The sequence below is a fragment of the Acanthaster planci genome, linkage group LG13 (assembly GCF_054643075.1).
Source record: "Acanthaster planci isolate LZ-2023a linkage group LG13, COTS_SCS, whole genome shotgun sequence".
Lineage (NCBI taxonomy): Eukaryota > Metazoa > Echinodermata > Asteroidea > Valvatida > Acanthasteridae > Acanthaster > Acanthaster planci.
In genome coordinates, this window is record NC_141789.1 from 15,422,753 (window position 1) to 15,438,821 (window position 16,069).

Below are 16,069 nucleotides of genomic sequence, written 5' to 3' on the forward strand. Positions count from 1 at the left end.
GTTTCGCATGGTCATCTTCCTAAAGAAACATCTCAAAAAAAGTTTTTCTTTTTTAATCTGACAATTCAGTTGAAGATTATGAAGGTTATGATCACTTTGTCATACTCATAGGATTGTTACAAAACAATGTTAGTGTAAACTTTTTCCTTTCGGGTGGGAAGTAAAGAAATCACATTTCAAGTGAATGGTTTACAGAGACAGGAATTAACAATGAAGTTTCTATCGAAAACCTTTGCCACAAAAAGTACAGCCCTGCATACAAAAACAAGGCCTGTTTGGTCGTATTGGTTGGTCACTCATTCATGACTTCACTGGAACCTTCAACATGAACTTCAAGTTCGTGGTCATGCTTTCATTGATTGCATTACTTGCCATGTTTGTGGTCGTGGAAAGACTACCGGTTAACCAGTGTGCAGGAGGTAGGGGCAGGAGATGCGGAGAGGGGGCCTCGTTAAACTTCGACCCAGCAAAACCTGCGAGGCTACCATTATTATTGACCCCGTCTTCGCGGGTGCCATAACTCAGCCGTCTTGGTGGTGGAGTAGGCCTACCCCCCTGTGTTTGATGGTTAAGGGGCGACTTCGGAGAGGCTCTATTTGGCCTGTGATTACCCCGATTCTTGGCCTTGGGCCTATGCCTTGGTGATGCGCCATTCGAGTGACTGCCGTCAGGATAACTGACTCGGCGAACTGTTTGCGATGTTTCTGGCGACATGTTGATCGGGTCTGGAGTCATACCAATACACACAATAAGAACAAACCTCTTGGAACTGTCCAATGAAAGGCAGAATAGGTTGTACTTGACTTGAAACGCAAGCCTTCGGGAGACTTGACTTGAGCTTGCTTGAACTGTGGACTTGACTTCAGCTTGCTTGGAAAACAAGATGGCGGCTCTTTGTTGAACGATTCACAAACTAGAAGCCTTGTCGCATAGAAGAAAAACGTCTCCAGAAGACGAAACTCTGTTGAATTTACGATTCAAAGTATAACCAAACTTGGAATAGGATACAAGGAAACCATGTGGCTGTTTTAAATGGGTTGAATGCTGCCGGATAGGTTAATTTCTTGAGTAGAATGATGAAGAAATTCGTGTGAAATCTTCTCCGGAGCGTACGTATTTACATAGTGCATGCAGAACGTATGTTATTGTCGCAGAATGTGAACACAATACATCTGTCAGCCAATAACCGAGCGCGTGCAGGATGCTCATTAGCATAGAGAACCGACCAATGATACACATTTTAACCGAGATGATGTCAGCAGCGCTTTCAGGTACCAAAAATACTGACCAACCACAGCCTACGATTCCAGAAAAGCGTCAGATAAACAGGGTTGGGTATTTCCGCATATGCGCAAGAAGCATACGTCATATCCTTGACTGAACAAAGGCGCGAGGGAAATAAAAGTTGCCCAATACATGTATTACGTTTGCGCATGAGGGATTTCCCCCCCAAAAAAGAATGGTTACTGTGTGAAATTTGAACATTGGAAAAAACATTTTTAGATTTTGCAAAACTGTAGGTTCTTTCCCAAAACAAAATTACTGAGTGGAACCAATCCGTACTGACGAGCGGGAGGAGTTGCAGAAGTTGACGGTAAACAAGTGCGACATAAACACTGTATAAACTTGCTTACGCACGTACGCCTTACCCTTGACATTGCATCCCAACGGTGATTTGAAATAAAATTTATACAATGCAATGGATACTTACACTGCAGTAGCTTTTGATATGTGCTGCTTCCCATAATGAGAAAATGGGATTTTTATCCCAAAATAAACAAATTAATATAATTCGAACAATAAAATGTTATATAAATATATGTGAGTGAAATAATGGTTAAATAAATTAACGAAGTGGCATACGTAATGTTCTACCGCACGAGGTATTCGCTTCAATTGAAATAATTCTTGAAAGATCAATATGATATTAAATGTAGGATTGCAAGGTAACATCCAATCTCCTCATCATTTCAAGGAATGGAATTTCAGTTTCAACTTCCCTTGTGATGGCCACCTTACACTTTTGCAGCCCCCCATAAAACATCTTTTAAGTTCAGTCTTGGGCGTTTTAATTTTTTCTACTGTAGTATTGCTTGACAATCACTTCTAATTAAAATAATTAAATGTAATTCTTTTGTTTCGAATGTTGTTTTGCAAATAAAATACACAAAAAGTGGGCAAGGACACTCAAAAAATATGGGGATAAATACAACTAGGAGATAACAGGTGTTTTATAACACCGTATAAATTGAGTGTCCTCTTCATAAGGCCTTACAAGTTAAGGTGCATAAAATCATTCTTAAACACAAATCACTTCTTTTATATCAACCAAATCCTTCGATCCATCTTCAATAGTATTCTGTTCCTACGGTATGAGTATGTTTGTTCTTCATTGAAAAGCATTGGTTCTTTACGTATCAATCTCAGAGATCCTCCCGGCTCCGTTTTTTTTTCTTCCGAGCAACATTCTTATTCTCTTCGGTTTCACTGTCATCTGCATCTTTTTTCTGATCTTTAGTTCAATTTCTGCTCGTCAGACACAGTAGTCCATATACACTCAACTAAGCCAAGGGAAAAACTGACCAAATTGTAACATCTGTTGTAAAGGCGAATCGTTTATTGGCTCCCTAGCTATCGTGCTGTACAACACTACCAGTTCTAAAAAAACATACTATGTACAAAAGATGGAGGCTCAAACTCTGGGCAGTTGATAAATAAGCACCTGCAGGTACATGTACATTGCAATTTGTTTTGTGCACCATACAAATTGTAAGTGGGACTATATAGCAGATCAAGGGCACAGAGTCGGTGTCTTGACTTTTATTTCTATGTACATGTACAACTGATTCCGTCTTTGGGTTTACATTGAATGAAAGAAAGTGAAACAAGCAAGAAAAAACAAGACCTGTATTAAGTAGGGCATGGTCCATGCCCAAGCAGTTAGAAATATTCTCTCCTAACTGACTTCGACTGCAACAATGTTGTTCTGATATTTTACAGTGCTCTTGTTGACAACCCCGATCTTGGTTTGATGTTACTAAGCATTTAGACTTCGTCAGTTTGCGTCTGTCCCATGCTTTGAGGGACAATTTGGATCTTTCTACCTGTCAACTCAATCCTAATATTACACACAAAAAGATTCCATCCTTTAAAACAGATAAAAGCTTACAAGCTATGTACAGGAAGGGGCTAATTTTAAACAAAACCAAAAATAATAATAAATGACGTAGAATTTACAGCCCAAAAAAATTACATTGATCTAGTCTGGGAAGCAGTAAATCTATTTCCTTTGGCCATGAGAGAAAAGTGTGGCAGCACTATCTTTCAGAATTCAGTGATCACCTTGGCAGACTGTACACCAAGGATCAGAAAATACTTTGTGATTTTTTTTTGGCAGGGTTACTGCCGCATCTGGGGGAATGGAACATTTCAGTAATACTGTACATGTAGGTGGAAACATCGATGTCGTAAGATCTTTTGCTATAGCTGGAGTTAGGCCAAGTGACCATTTGATGTGACCCTTGCAGTTGAAATAAAAAGGTGCCTTGTGGGGGTGGCACTTCAGTGGACTGGAATGAGGGGTCAGGAGTCATTGGAGTATGTAAAGCAGTGCAGGGTATTCCCCTTCCCCGGCAGAGACTAACATGACAGACATATTCAATACTGTTGCGTCCATGCCAATGCTGTCTACATGTATGAGAAAATGTTAACGTTGGACTGTTGGTTCATGGCTTCCTCATAAACGCAGTCTCGTGTTTGTTATTTTTAATCAAGGGAACGTTTAAATTGTCAAAGACAAAGTAATACATGCACAAATTTTTTGGAGTGACAATATTTCAATATTGGAGTAAACACTGGAGAAAACATTAATGGTAAGGCGGCAGACCCATACATAGACTCTATAATTATGTAAAGATTTCACAATGTCTGTTTAAATTTGGGGAAAAACAGGGCTGTCCACAGTGCTAAGATTTTGCGCAATTTATAAAGAGCACTACTGGTATCCTTTTTGCCCAAACTACGCAATTTGCAGGAAAACTGGCATATAAACTGAGCCTCAAGCATTACCAAGTACTGGTTGCTCAACTTTGATGTCATTCTGACGGCAAGCCAACTGAAGCTTAGAGCAGGGTGATGCGAGATCGGCTGGATGACAGACTAGTTGGGCTAGAGGCAGAACTACTACGACAGTTGTTTTTCCGTTTGGCATCAAACTCTCTCTACAAATGGAGGAAAAAATGAATGGGTAAAAGAATGCTGAGCACTTGGATCCAAGCAAAATATTCAAAGCCCCTTAAACTTTTACAAAAATATGGAGCTCAAAAAGATTGTTCGGCAAGATTTTGCCTTCAAAATATGTGGCGATCCAAATTTAGGGATTTTTTAATAGATATGTGACTTTGACTGAGGTCCTGGTTGTGAAGTATAACTATTTCAGATGTGCAACATGGCTTCTGGAGAATTTTGATTGAACTAAAGCGATTTCATGTACAAATGTGATGGATGAAAGATGTGTGGAAAAGCAGGCTTTAATGACGTTGAAGGGATAGTGGCATTCTTTAAGCTGCAGAAAGGCATTCCTGTTATTTCCAGTTATTTGTAGCATGGTAGCTGCAATGAGCCATTTTAAAGTGAAATTCTTGCGACGCAAGGAGTGTCTCCAAGCATGCTACAGGTATCTAAGTCTGAATAATAACTGCACGCAGAGCAAAAGGTAACATATATTCCTTGCAAACTTAACTGCAGGAGGATTTGGTGATAAATGGTACATTTAAATGAAAAATTAACAAAAATCAAAGGTTCAAGGTTTTCATTAAGAACACTGACAAGTCAATAAAGTATGGAAAGGGGAAACAATGACATGGGAAATGGGTTATGCACGGATTACTGACACAGAGATTCTGATATCAAGTTTTGTGTTTAGTTCATCGAATAGTAAGTACATGTAAGAAGACAGAACATTTGGAGTAAAGGTGTTCTTTTCTGATGATTTTCCTCAACAAAACAGAGTAAGTGAAAAGCACCTGGGAATGGCCATGAAAAGCTGACAGTGTCAAAGTATGAGACTCAATGATTGATTTAAACTTATGTTACTTTAGGATCAACTTACTATCAAGCAGTGCAGACATTGAACTCAGAATTGGTTCAGTCTTTCCTGTAAAAACAGCACCACACACAACCAACATTGGACCGATTCATCTCAACAAACTATATGGTGGCACAGTGTAATTACCGATATTTTTCCCCAAAGAATACATATATGTGTTGACTGTTGAAAGTAGTGAACAAAGTGTAACAAATGAAAAGGGGCAACAAATTCAGGAATTTACAGTCTATAATTTTTCTTCTTCCTCTGACCCCTGGGTTCAAAACAACCGGATTTTCCCCTTAAAATTCTTCAACTCAGTTTTGATCAACTCCAGTTCCTTGGATAACAATGTCATTATGTTTTCAGGGCAATTGGTTTTCAGTTCAAATAAAAGCATTACTGATTGCTTTTAAGATCTTGAGGTTAACTTGAGTCAATGCAAAAAACAGTAAATGATAATGCAGTGTGCCTCTACACTAAAAGAATGAAACTTTCCATGAAGCATTCAAATGCCCGCCTGCCTTGTCAGTGTTCTTATTGAAAAACCATTGGAGACTACAGCATTTCACAAAGCATGAAACACTACTTGACCTCCAACTCAAATCAACTCACAGCAAAGTCGGAGTAGGAGGAGCAGGCCGATGTGATGGACATGTTGGAGTTCACTGGACCGTGATGGCCCCCGCTGATGGTGCTGGTGCTGAAGGCATGGCTCATGTCAGCGTTCCTTTCAGCCAGAGCCTTGCGATGGGCCAAACGGGCTCCTGTGGGTCTCAACACTCGTTTGGGGGTCTGTTCAGTTCAGAAAGCATATATCAGGATTAAGGTAAAGTATTTCAAGCTGAATGCAAACAAAGCTTCCAAGAAATCTTGGGAGTTGATCAAGGTGTGTAAATTCCTGAAATGTGACAAATTGATGGTGAAATTTGCAAGGTCAATCAAACTTAAACTCAGGCTACTGAATTCAAGCTGAGGAGACACGACCATACCGCCTTACATTAAAACCCAAGCAAAAAGGTAACTGAAACAACAGCAACTAAAGAAAAAGAATCAATGAACTACACTCAAATGACTTGTATAATCGCCAATAATCCTATCTTTCTAAACTTAAAAAAACATGTATTTAATTTCATGCAGACTAAATTGGTAAGAACAAATAAAAAACGATTCAGTGGAAAGACGAACGGAAGAAAAGGAAACAAATGATAACTATTAATATAACATTTCTAAACATTAACCCTAACACTCCTCAGTCCTCCAACAGGTGAAGGATTGAGGAGTAACCCTAACACTCCTCAGTCCTCCAACAGGTGAAGGATTGAGGAGTAACCCTAAAACTCCCCAGTCCTCCAACAGGTGAAGGATTGAGGAGTAACCCTAACACTCCTCAGTCCTCCAACTGGTGAAGGATTGAGGAGTGTTAGGGTTAACTTGCTCAATTTAAGAGAAAGTGCTGTTTTGAGCATAGCAATGAAAGAGAATAAATTTAAAGCAATAACAACTTTTTCAAACACAAGTCAACAAATGGGTAAGCATCTTCAAATTGTTCCAACGATAAAAACTGACATTGCAAATGAAGTGTGTTTTAGATTGATTCCAACAATCTCTAGCCCACCAGTCTGAATAAGCATCTCTATCACAGTTTCCTCTCAATCCAAAACCTGCATTGTCAAGGCCTCATCAATTTGAGTAAAGCATAAATGCCATGCAGTAGAGTCAGAAACAGTTTAATTTTTGGTGGGGAACTGATTTAATCCTAACTCCCTCAACACTCTTCTGGGGCAGTTCCTGATTTCTTTTAAACCCAACATAGCAGGTTGCATAAAACCTATGCAATGCTCTTCACACTTTGACAAACATAGATCACAAAATGAGCGCACTTCAATTTCATAATGTCCTCTGAAAACAAGTATCGGATTTCATGCTACAAAGTTGTTAGAAGTTGGAGACATTCTACTTTTCAACGGACAGTGTACTCTTACCCTACCTTTTTCTGCTGGAGGCTTTTAGGAGGACGGCGTATGGAGGAAGGGGAAGGGAAGGGTATGTGAGGGATGTAAGTGCATGGTGCAGGTGCAGCATGAGGGGTGGTTGTCTGGAGAGAGGTGGGCAGGAAAGGATAGGATGTGAAGAGAGTTAGCAGTGATGTTAAGATTGGATGGAGTGAGGCAGTCAGTGGGACGAGAATTGGGAAGTAGCAAGGGATTAAATGAAAGAAGCTGCAGGGGATAAAGGAATGCCGAGAGATACCCACAGAGGTGACTGGACACAATGTGTAAGATTCAAGAAAATACTGCAGAAGGTTTCAGTGTACATGGGTTAACATCTCATCTACAATGGGCTCTGAAATCCTAAAGATGCTACTTGAGTTGTTAACGTTTCCAAAAAATTGATTTTATGTTGATCAAAGAGATTTACATTCTTACACCTTCACTTAGTTTCCTGATACCAAGCAGGCAATTTTTATAAGCTGGTCAATCCCAAATCCAAACATAAAGTGTTGTAAGATTAATTGGTTACAATCCTTACACAGGGTTTTGGAGACGACTATCACACAACTTGCAATATTATTCTTACAATGTCTTGTTTAAAATTCAACAGCTTCATTAAAAACAGTAAGGAGATTATTGAGCTGTTTTAAAACACCACTACATGTGCGTTTGTCTAAAGCAAACTGACAACAGGTACTGCTGAAGGAAGGAGATAGGTTACAGATTGACAGATTAGTACCCCATAACCAGGGATGGGAGAGCAGAGACAGTTTTATAAAATGCTTGATATTGTTATCAGACTAGCCCGACAGCACCTACCTTGTTGTTTGAGGGTGTGGCCTTGCAAGCCCTCGGGGGACGTCGGGCCGGGGAAGGAGAGGGCATGATGCTGCTGTGAGTCACCCCTAGTCTGGGTGAGGGGGCGTAAGATGTCCCATTCAGCTGTGTGGCAAATGGCAGTGAGGGGAACCCCCCAAAAGGTGGAGTTTGTGATTGAGGGTCAGTAAGGGTCAAAGTGGAAATGTTACAAACAAAAACCAGTGTAAAGTGAGAAAAGTAATGTACATCATGCACAGTCATAGAGCTACACGTATGCATAGAAACTAGAGTGCTAACTTGTCATTCCCCTCGCAGAGAAAATTTGACAACGGCTGTTTTTTTGATGGCTGCATTTTGATGAATCAGTTCGGCTACATTAAAATGGTGCTCCCGTAGTGTGATTGGAGCAGCGGTGGTTGTACACATCGGGTTCAGATAATATCCGATTAAAAGTCATGGCAAAATTCATGTACAGTGCAGACATGAACGCGTTTGCGGTTTTTGGCCAAGAGCAAACGAAACGCTCATGTACTGACTGTGTGTTCGGGTTTGCGTATCGGCTTTGTTGACGTATCATTTTACACGATATGCAAATAGCCGTACAAAAGCTATACAAAATTTCGAGTTTCCATAGGTTTGTGCACAAAAATGGCATCACTTTGTACACGAGTCAGCGCTCTAGTTTTTATATATAGCTCTTATGTGAATGGTCCATTTTAGAAGTTTTAGTGCATCAAAATTTTTAAAAAGATGATCTCAAGTTTCAACACAAAGTGTATTCAAGCTTTTACCCAGGAAATCCTCGGTGCATGATATAAAAATGAGAAGTGTAACTCCAGATATGCAAGGCACTGGACCTGATGTAAATCTTCTTACAGAAAACAGTGCTGCTTTCTGAATCCAAAGCAAAGTGTCACAAAACTTAAAGTCTTCAAGTCTTTTTCATCAGTCGTACAAATAAAAGTCTGAATTGGGCTGAACAGAGCTCGTCCATGTATGTCACCCAAACATTTAACATGATAAATTAAACATTTAACAAAGTAACTGCTCAAGTCTTTAAGAAGATGGTTTTACCAGCAGTTACACGTATGTGTACAAGCTACAAACTATTGTCTGTTGTGCTCCGATTAGGAATCAACCAAATTGGATTGTTGAAAGTATTAGTTCAACCTCAACCAAGGCTGTGAAGGTCAAGGAACAGTCTTACCCCTTTCAACCTTTTGTTTGGTGTCTTGGAGCAATTTGGGTTTCGCCTCTTGGCAGGTGTGTTTGGCTTACTGCCAAATGTCATCTCGTTCTCAGTCTGCAGATGCTTGGCTTTGATCTTTAAAGAAAGGAAGACAAAAAGGAGACAAAAAAATTTACAAAGACTGATGGAGCTAACGTTTAGCCACTCACAATTTTAAGTAGTAGCTGCTCTGAGCGGGAACAAAAGAGGGGGTGTTTTTCAATGAAATTGACAGTCCTTTGGTGGCAACTCACTGCATAGGTGTGCAAGTTTATGTGCATTTGACGTGAAGAACCTTGAGTAGGTGCAACAAGTTTATTCTGGAATGTATGGTCTTTGTGTGCACGCCGAACAGGTTTAAGAACCTGGCTGGAAAACTTCTGTCTTTCTTTTACCGGTGAAGGTGCATTTCAACTCAGGGTGGATTGACCTTATTTTGTACATTACATCATTCAACAGACGTAAAACGTGACGTCACGTTTTGTGTACATGTGCTCTTTATTACAGGGACTCTACAGATAGTGTCATTGCCATAAGAAAGCCCACATGTAAATAAAGCACGACATCATTATCTTACAGGTCTTTCCTCTGGTTTGGCGTGGTGGCAGTGGAAGTGGGGGATAGTCACATGTACAAGCACATCGAATGGACTGGAATCTTACCCGTTCTTCTTTCCGTAGTTGCTTCTCCTGTTCGTGGGCAGCCCACTGCATTTGGACGTAGTCCATAAATCGGCAACCATCCACCAAGAACGGTGCTCCCGTCTTCTCTTCATAGCTGCTGATCTGCTCTGCCAAAATCTTCTCCAACTGATTTGAAGAGCAAAGAATTAAAAACAAATGTGTCACAAACACTAAAGGAAATTACACAAACTACCAAGAAATGTTTGAATATGAAATTGATAAAAATTATCCAAACTTTAAAAGCCTAAAATCAGGTTGTTGTGTGGTTGACATCCTGATTCTTTATCCAACTTTTTTCTTTCAAATACTCTCAAGAAATCTCAATATACATTAGAGATGGCAAAGCATAATACCTTGGGGAGGTCTCTGTTGATCTTCTTTCTTTCTTTCTCTTCTTGGAGAAGGTTACCTCCTCTGTTGTTGTAACGATTAGGATCATTGGCCCTTTTCTGCAGAGGTCGACAAAACATATGGACAGAAAAAAAGAATTTAACTTGAGGTGATGGTGCAAACGAGTGAATTTTGGGGAAAAAAAGTGCATATTTACTAGTATGTTTAATTTCAATGACCTTATTTCCTTGGAGGTTAATGACACATGGGAAAAAAATATTTGGACTCAATTTGATAAATCCGTGCACGTCCTCTTCTTTGGGTGAATCTGTCATCTTTTACCTCAAACTCCAGCATTTGCTTCCACATTTCCTCTCTCTTCTTGATGCATTCTAAGATCTCCTTGTTTTTCTCATAGTATGCCTTCACTCTAGCCAGCTCCTCGTCATGTTGTAGGAGGAGCTCTTCGGTAAACTCATCTGAAAAATGGAAGGTTAAAAATCAAACACACTACAGCTAGAAAAGGAAATTCCAAAACCTGATTTCTGTAACAGAACATCTTTCTTTACAAACAAAATGGAGAAATCAGCTATTGAAAATAAAATTAACGGAAAACATTCAATAGAGCTAGTTACAGAAAGAACCCTTCTGTTGGTGACTGAGAAATCAGGACTGAATGCGAGAGGGTTCATGATATTTTAAAATCAAAGAGTTTGTAGGTTTTTAAATAAAGCATCAAGGCTTCTTCCATCCAAAAGTAAAAATATCCTGCACTCGAGATGTTATGTTTTTGAAGACTCACCATCATAAAAGCCAGCGAATTCATTGCGTTGTTGCCTGCTGAAGTAACACTTGTCCCACCAGAGGGCAATCTCTTCACGGCTGGCCTGTGTCACTCGCTTCAGGTTCTGCATCTTCAGTTCTTCCAGACGGGCAAACTCCTCACGGAGCTGATGATAAACAAAGAGAAAAAGTGAGCTGTGGGTCCCCCGCAGGAACCAGTGAGGTAGATCTGACAACCATGCAACATTCTCTCTTTGCATGAAACTCCACATGAGTTTCTGGCATGGAAAACTCTTCCAGATTTTCAAATCTGTGGTATATTTGTGTGGGCACAGAGATTACAGTCCCGCCTTCCTTTGCCACCGTTCACCCTGTTAATTGTGGCTGATCTAACGAAAGAGCTTGTGACTGGACTTATGTACATGCAACAAACACGCCCTGTCAAGCAAATCATCCCATCATCTTACCACTTTGATGTCTGAGGGTTTGTAGCCTTGGTGGCTGGCTAAGTATTCATCTCTTTCCTCGGCAGGGTACAACAGCCGGTTCCACAGGCTGGCAATTTGCTCTCGCAGATGATCAGCAATTCCCTGATTCTCCTTCTGTTTAAATTCCAACTGGTGGTGGAAAAGAGTTAACATGGTGACGTGTGCTGGTAAAACAAAGTCAAAGGCAAGTGTTTTAAAGTTCTGAAAAAAGCCCGATGCATGAAAAGAAATGTCAAGATCAGTGCTATTCTACATTTGGGCTTCTGATACTCGGTTACACTCCAAATCCTTTTCTGCTCATCATGAGGCCACTCTATGGAAGTACCAATTGGTTTTACTCCATCCCTACCCCCAACCCCTTCTTGCCAGGGACCCTCCACAATCATCCCAAATCCTGCAATTTGGAGTTGAAAAACTTGGATTCTACCTCAATCCTCCAAAATTTCTTGGAAATGTTACTTGGAGGTGTGCCTACTGCCTCAATCCTTCAAAATCCACCGGCAATTCCTGTAATTATGTTGCGGCAAAGTGAATGGCATTCTTGAGCAGTGCAGTTGATTCAAAAGAAATACCAGGCTGACTTTATGAATGACTAAGCAAAAACAACACAAGGTGTAACCCACGACCTTCAAGCAGAGGTTGAGTTCGGGTGGCCTGTTCTTGACACGGGTTTCTTGTTCTTGCGCTTGAACGGTGGGAACACGACTCAAGAACACTGTTCGCGGAACAGGATCACGCACCACCTCCTCATCAGGGTTTTACAGGAACACACGGAAAAACTCATGAGTTTTTGATTTTTGAACAGCCGCAAAAAAATATCGAGATGGCTCACAAAGCCAGAGACAATGGGAAGTTTTACAAAATAAACAATAATCATTTTCCATAGCAAAGAAATGAATGTTCCTTTTTAAATAGGAAAGAATTCAGCCCAGCTTTCCAAAGTTTACTCTGATGCCATGATGCATGCAACAACCAGCAATAACCGGTTGTACGTTCCCGGTGTTTGAGCGGCCGACTAACGAACAACAAATCAAGCGGTTCGTGAACATACAAGAACAAGCCGCCCGAACTCAGCCAGAGTGTCCCATACAATAAGTCGTGCACTTCTGCCATTCACCCTCAATCCTTGAAAATCCTCCAAAACCGCCCGAAGGAGTTTGGAGGATTCAGGAGAGTTAGGGAAAACCCACCTCTTGATGTAAAACTCTGAGGGCCTCCATGTTTTCCTTGGAAAGGAGAAAGGAGTCTTCTTCCTCGCAGACGATGTCTCGCTCAAAGGATGTGTTGGGCCCCTGCTCAAGGTCCGCTAGAAGGGAGATGATCTTTTTCTTGGTGCCGCTTAAGATCTGCTGTCTTGACTCCTACAAGAAACAAAATTTGCATTTCAGTGGCCAAGCTAGTGGTCAGGAGGTCCTCTCCAAATTCTGGGGAAATTTCACAGCTGAAAAATAAATTGCGAAAGCCGACCTTCTCTGTGGTCAGTGTCTGGATGTGGTCTTTCAGTGTCTCCAGCTGCTCTGTCGTGGGCACTGTACCACTGGGGATGTAGTAAGGAGTGGTGCAGAGCAGATCACACAGGTGTTGCTCCCTGTCTTTCAATTGCTTGAGCTTGGCCATACGTTCAGACTTCTCCTTGTTCAAGCTCTCCACCTTCTGACGTAGGGACTTCTCCAGTTGCAGAATGGTCAGTCCTTCCTCAGGCTGTGAAGTGGAAACAGAGCCTGCTTGAGTCGGATCTGGAGTCGGATTTTTGTAATTTTTTGGTACAATGGAATACCAGCTAGGAACTAGTAAAGCTCAAGTAAACCAAGTAAAATTTAGAACTATTGTTATACAAGCCAGCTGCTAGTTAAAAAAGAATGTCTAGTATTTTTTTTAGACTCACACCTTTCAAAACTGCATACACCCAACGCAAATTATGGCCACATTATAGGATCATGTGTAAAATTGTCACATTGATCCAATTATGCGATACATTTAGATGAGATGTAGCTGCTCTTTTTTGTATGGCAGATTTCAATGACAGGATCTGGTACAATTTTTTTCAACATCATGCTTAGTATGTGCTACATGTACAAGGCGTGTGACATTGTGGCGCAGGGTGTTTAGTAATGGACAATCTAACGAGTCAAGTATTAATCCTGTCATTTCAGTTCACTCCAAAGAGCTGGTCGGCGAACAAATTTGCAATGAAGCACAAAAAATAGTTGCTCAGCAAAACTAGGCTACCAGCCAAAATGCCCTGATATGTTAATTGCCTGTTACCGGTTTTAGACAGAATTTTGCCATCCACACTATGCTCGTTAGTGTTTTCTGCTAAGTAACTCTGTTAATCGTGGACCCTGACCTGGAAAGGTTGAAGGCCCAGCTCCTTGCTGATGGTGACCGCTTCCTGACCACAGTTCTCTACGCTGGCCAGCAGTCTCCGTCGTAGGTCTCTCTCCTCAGACACCATCTCACTCAGCAGGTTGCGCATGTGGTGCAACACCACGTTCTGCCGCTCCACCCGTTGCTCCTCACAGATGCCGATTTCATCCCAGATGTCACGCAGCTGCTCCAAGGAGTGCTCCAGGCACTCGGCCACCTCTAACTTCATACTCTCTCGGCATCTGAAATTAATAGTAGTGTGTTATTGATTTGAACCATTTCTTCAGGCAAAACTTTGTTATATTAATGCTGGTGTAGCTGAACTGTCTAAACTAATCATGCACAAGGCTCTAATCAACATCATGACATGGTGAGGTTTGTGCTTCCCCTGTCGGTCATGCTATTTAGCGTCAACAAGCATCAATGAGCATCAACAAAGCTTCAACACATTATTCAGGCATATTTATGCAAAGATTTTTTCTCTAGAATGTAAATTAGGATCCTACATTTCAAATTAAGTGTATCATATCTATTTGAAATGATATTTGAGTGTTGAAATTTGAGTGACAAAGTCAGGCCTGTTTGTGCAGCCCGACCAGCCTCCATCTTATTTTCATGTGGATGGCAGAGGAAAGACGGCGGCCCCCATACATGTACATCGCAAAAAATGTTCGTTTTCCCGCAAGAATTTGTAAGCAAATTTGGTGTTTCTCTACATAATGGCAGGTGTTAGAGTCTCTAAAGTATGATAAAACCCCTTTTAAATCTGTAGAGGGCATTTCAAGTTGTCAATGCTCTGTTGACGCTTCTTGTGTTTGTTGACAGTTGTTGATGGGTCATTCCATGTCTGAGGTTGTGGCACAATTTGTGATGGTGTCAATTGTTACACGGATTCCGTAAAAAATGAAGAGCTACATGTATTTCCCATGCTATAGTTGGGGCGTAACAGATACATGTGATTTGGTGAATAATATATCCCCAGTTCATATTGTACATGTAACTTGTTTGCATTTAAATATGCTTGAATAACTTGTTGGTGTTTGTTGACAACGCTTGACGCTAAATACACTCTAGCATGACCCTTGACAATTACTAGAACGATGAGTACAGAAGCGTTTATCGCTTTGAAATAAACTTGGAAATAGTCCAACTACATGTATATGTACACCCCCAGAACTGTGGGGTCCGACGTCCGCTTCACTCCCACAAACGTTCGTGGGAGTGTACGTTGGACCTTACAGACTTATTAGTTTACCAAGGACAATGTAGTTGACATTAATTTAGTGAATGCCATGATAGAGATACATGTATAACTTCTTGTCATTTTCGGAACTCCTCTCTCGACCATTTTTGGAAGAGGCTTGTAACGCACTTGAGCACTGCCTGGGCAAAGTGGAAATGGGGTGAAGTGGGGAGGGGGGGCGATATGACAAAGTGGTTATGAGCGACGTGGAAATAAGGCAACGTGATTGTAGGCCTTAGTGTAAGCGTAATGTGTTATTGTTAAAACAATCAGTTTTGGTACTGCTCAGTTCCCCTCATTAATTTCCCTCAAACACCCGTCCTCTTTTGACAACACCAACATGATTGACCAACCCTACAGTTATTGAGCATGATGTCACAGTCATCTACCAAGGTGAATTTAAACGTTAAAATGTATAGCACTCTCTTGTATTATATGAACAGGGTCCCCAAATTTACAATCCCCAAAATACTGTGACCCGCATATTGATGATGCGTCCAGGCAGACAGCGCCGGACACAACGGACGAGCCCAACGTTAACATGCTCAACGACAACGTTCGATTGGAAACAGATTAATTCCAAACAATCTTCGTTGACTCTTGACAAATTTCGACACAAATAAGTTATAAAATATTCTGAATTTGAAACAGTTACCTCTTTGACGACATTTTAGCATTTGTTTTCCACAGAAAATATTAGAGTTGAATTCTCAGCTCCGCATGCAACGACGCATGCACAAAAATATTGCAAATTTGCAGCACGTTTGAAAACCGTGCGTCCAACAAGAGCTGTGATTGGTCGGTGAATCCCAGCTAGTGTTTGACTGGTGCACGTCGATTAAATAATGACTTCAACGCAGAAATACCAGCGACATTTATAGACTGGTCATCTCTCCACGTGGAAGTTGACTAGACTGTCTACTTGATTGTCTGGAAAAAAAGGTTTATCACTGTGAGACGGGTGCCATGTGTGGAACAGTGACACTAGATCTAGAGTAGACTTTCCACTCGGCCTAGTGAGTCTGTGCCAGTCGGCGCTCTTCGTATC

General features: G+C 40.9%; 1 protein-coding gene across 4 annotated transcripts; it reads right to left on the bottom strand.

Moving 5' to 3' along the window:
- Positions 1–2,595: 2,595 nt before the first annotated feature.
- On the bottom strand, positions 2,596–15,898 carry prc1 (protein regulator of cytokinesis 1). 4 transcript variants are annotated; one of them, XM_087145185.1, is made up of 15 exons: positions 15,677–15,898; positions 13,759–14,020; positions 12,879–13,112; positions 12,602–12,772; positions 11,391–11,540; positions 10,943–11,090; positions 10,483–10,619; positions 10,164–10,259; positions 9,790–9,936; positions 9,107–9,223; positions 7,900–8,022; positions 7,077–7,184; positions 5,702–5,881; positions 5,111–5,155; positions 2,596–4,220 (listed from the first exon to the last, which is right to left on the bottom strand). In XM_087145185.1, exons 1-14 carry the CDS (start codon positions 15,688–15,690, stop codon positions 5,135–5,137), a joined length of 1,908 nt encoding a protein of 635 aa, XP_087001311.1. In that variant the 5' UTR covers positions 15,691–15,898; the 3' UTR covers positions 2,596–4,220; positions 5,111–5,134. The 4 variants fall into 4 exon arrangements, with proteins under 4 accessions (XP_087001311.1, XP_087001310.1, XP_087001312.1 ...); XM_087145184.1 differs by lacking the exon at positions 5,111–5,155 and having other exon boundaries at positions 15,677–15,896; XM_087145186.1 differs by lacking the exons at positions 5,111–5,155; positions 7,077–7,184 and having other exon boundaries at positions 15,677–15,892.
- Positions 15,899–16,069: the final 171 nt, after the last annotated feature.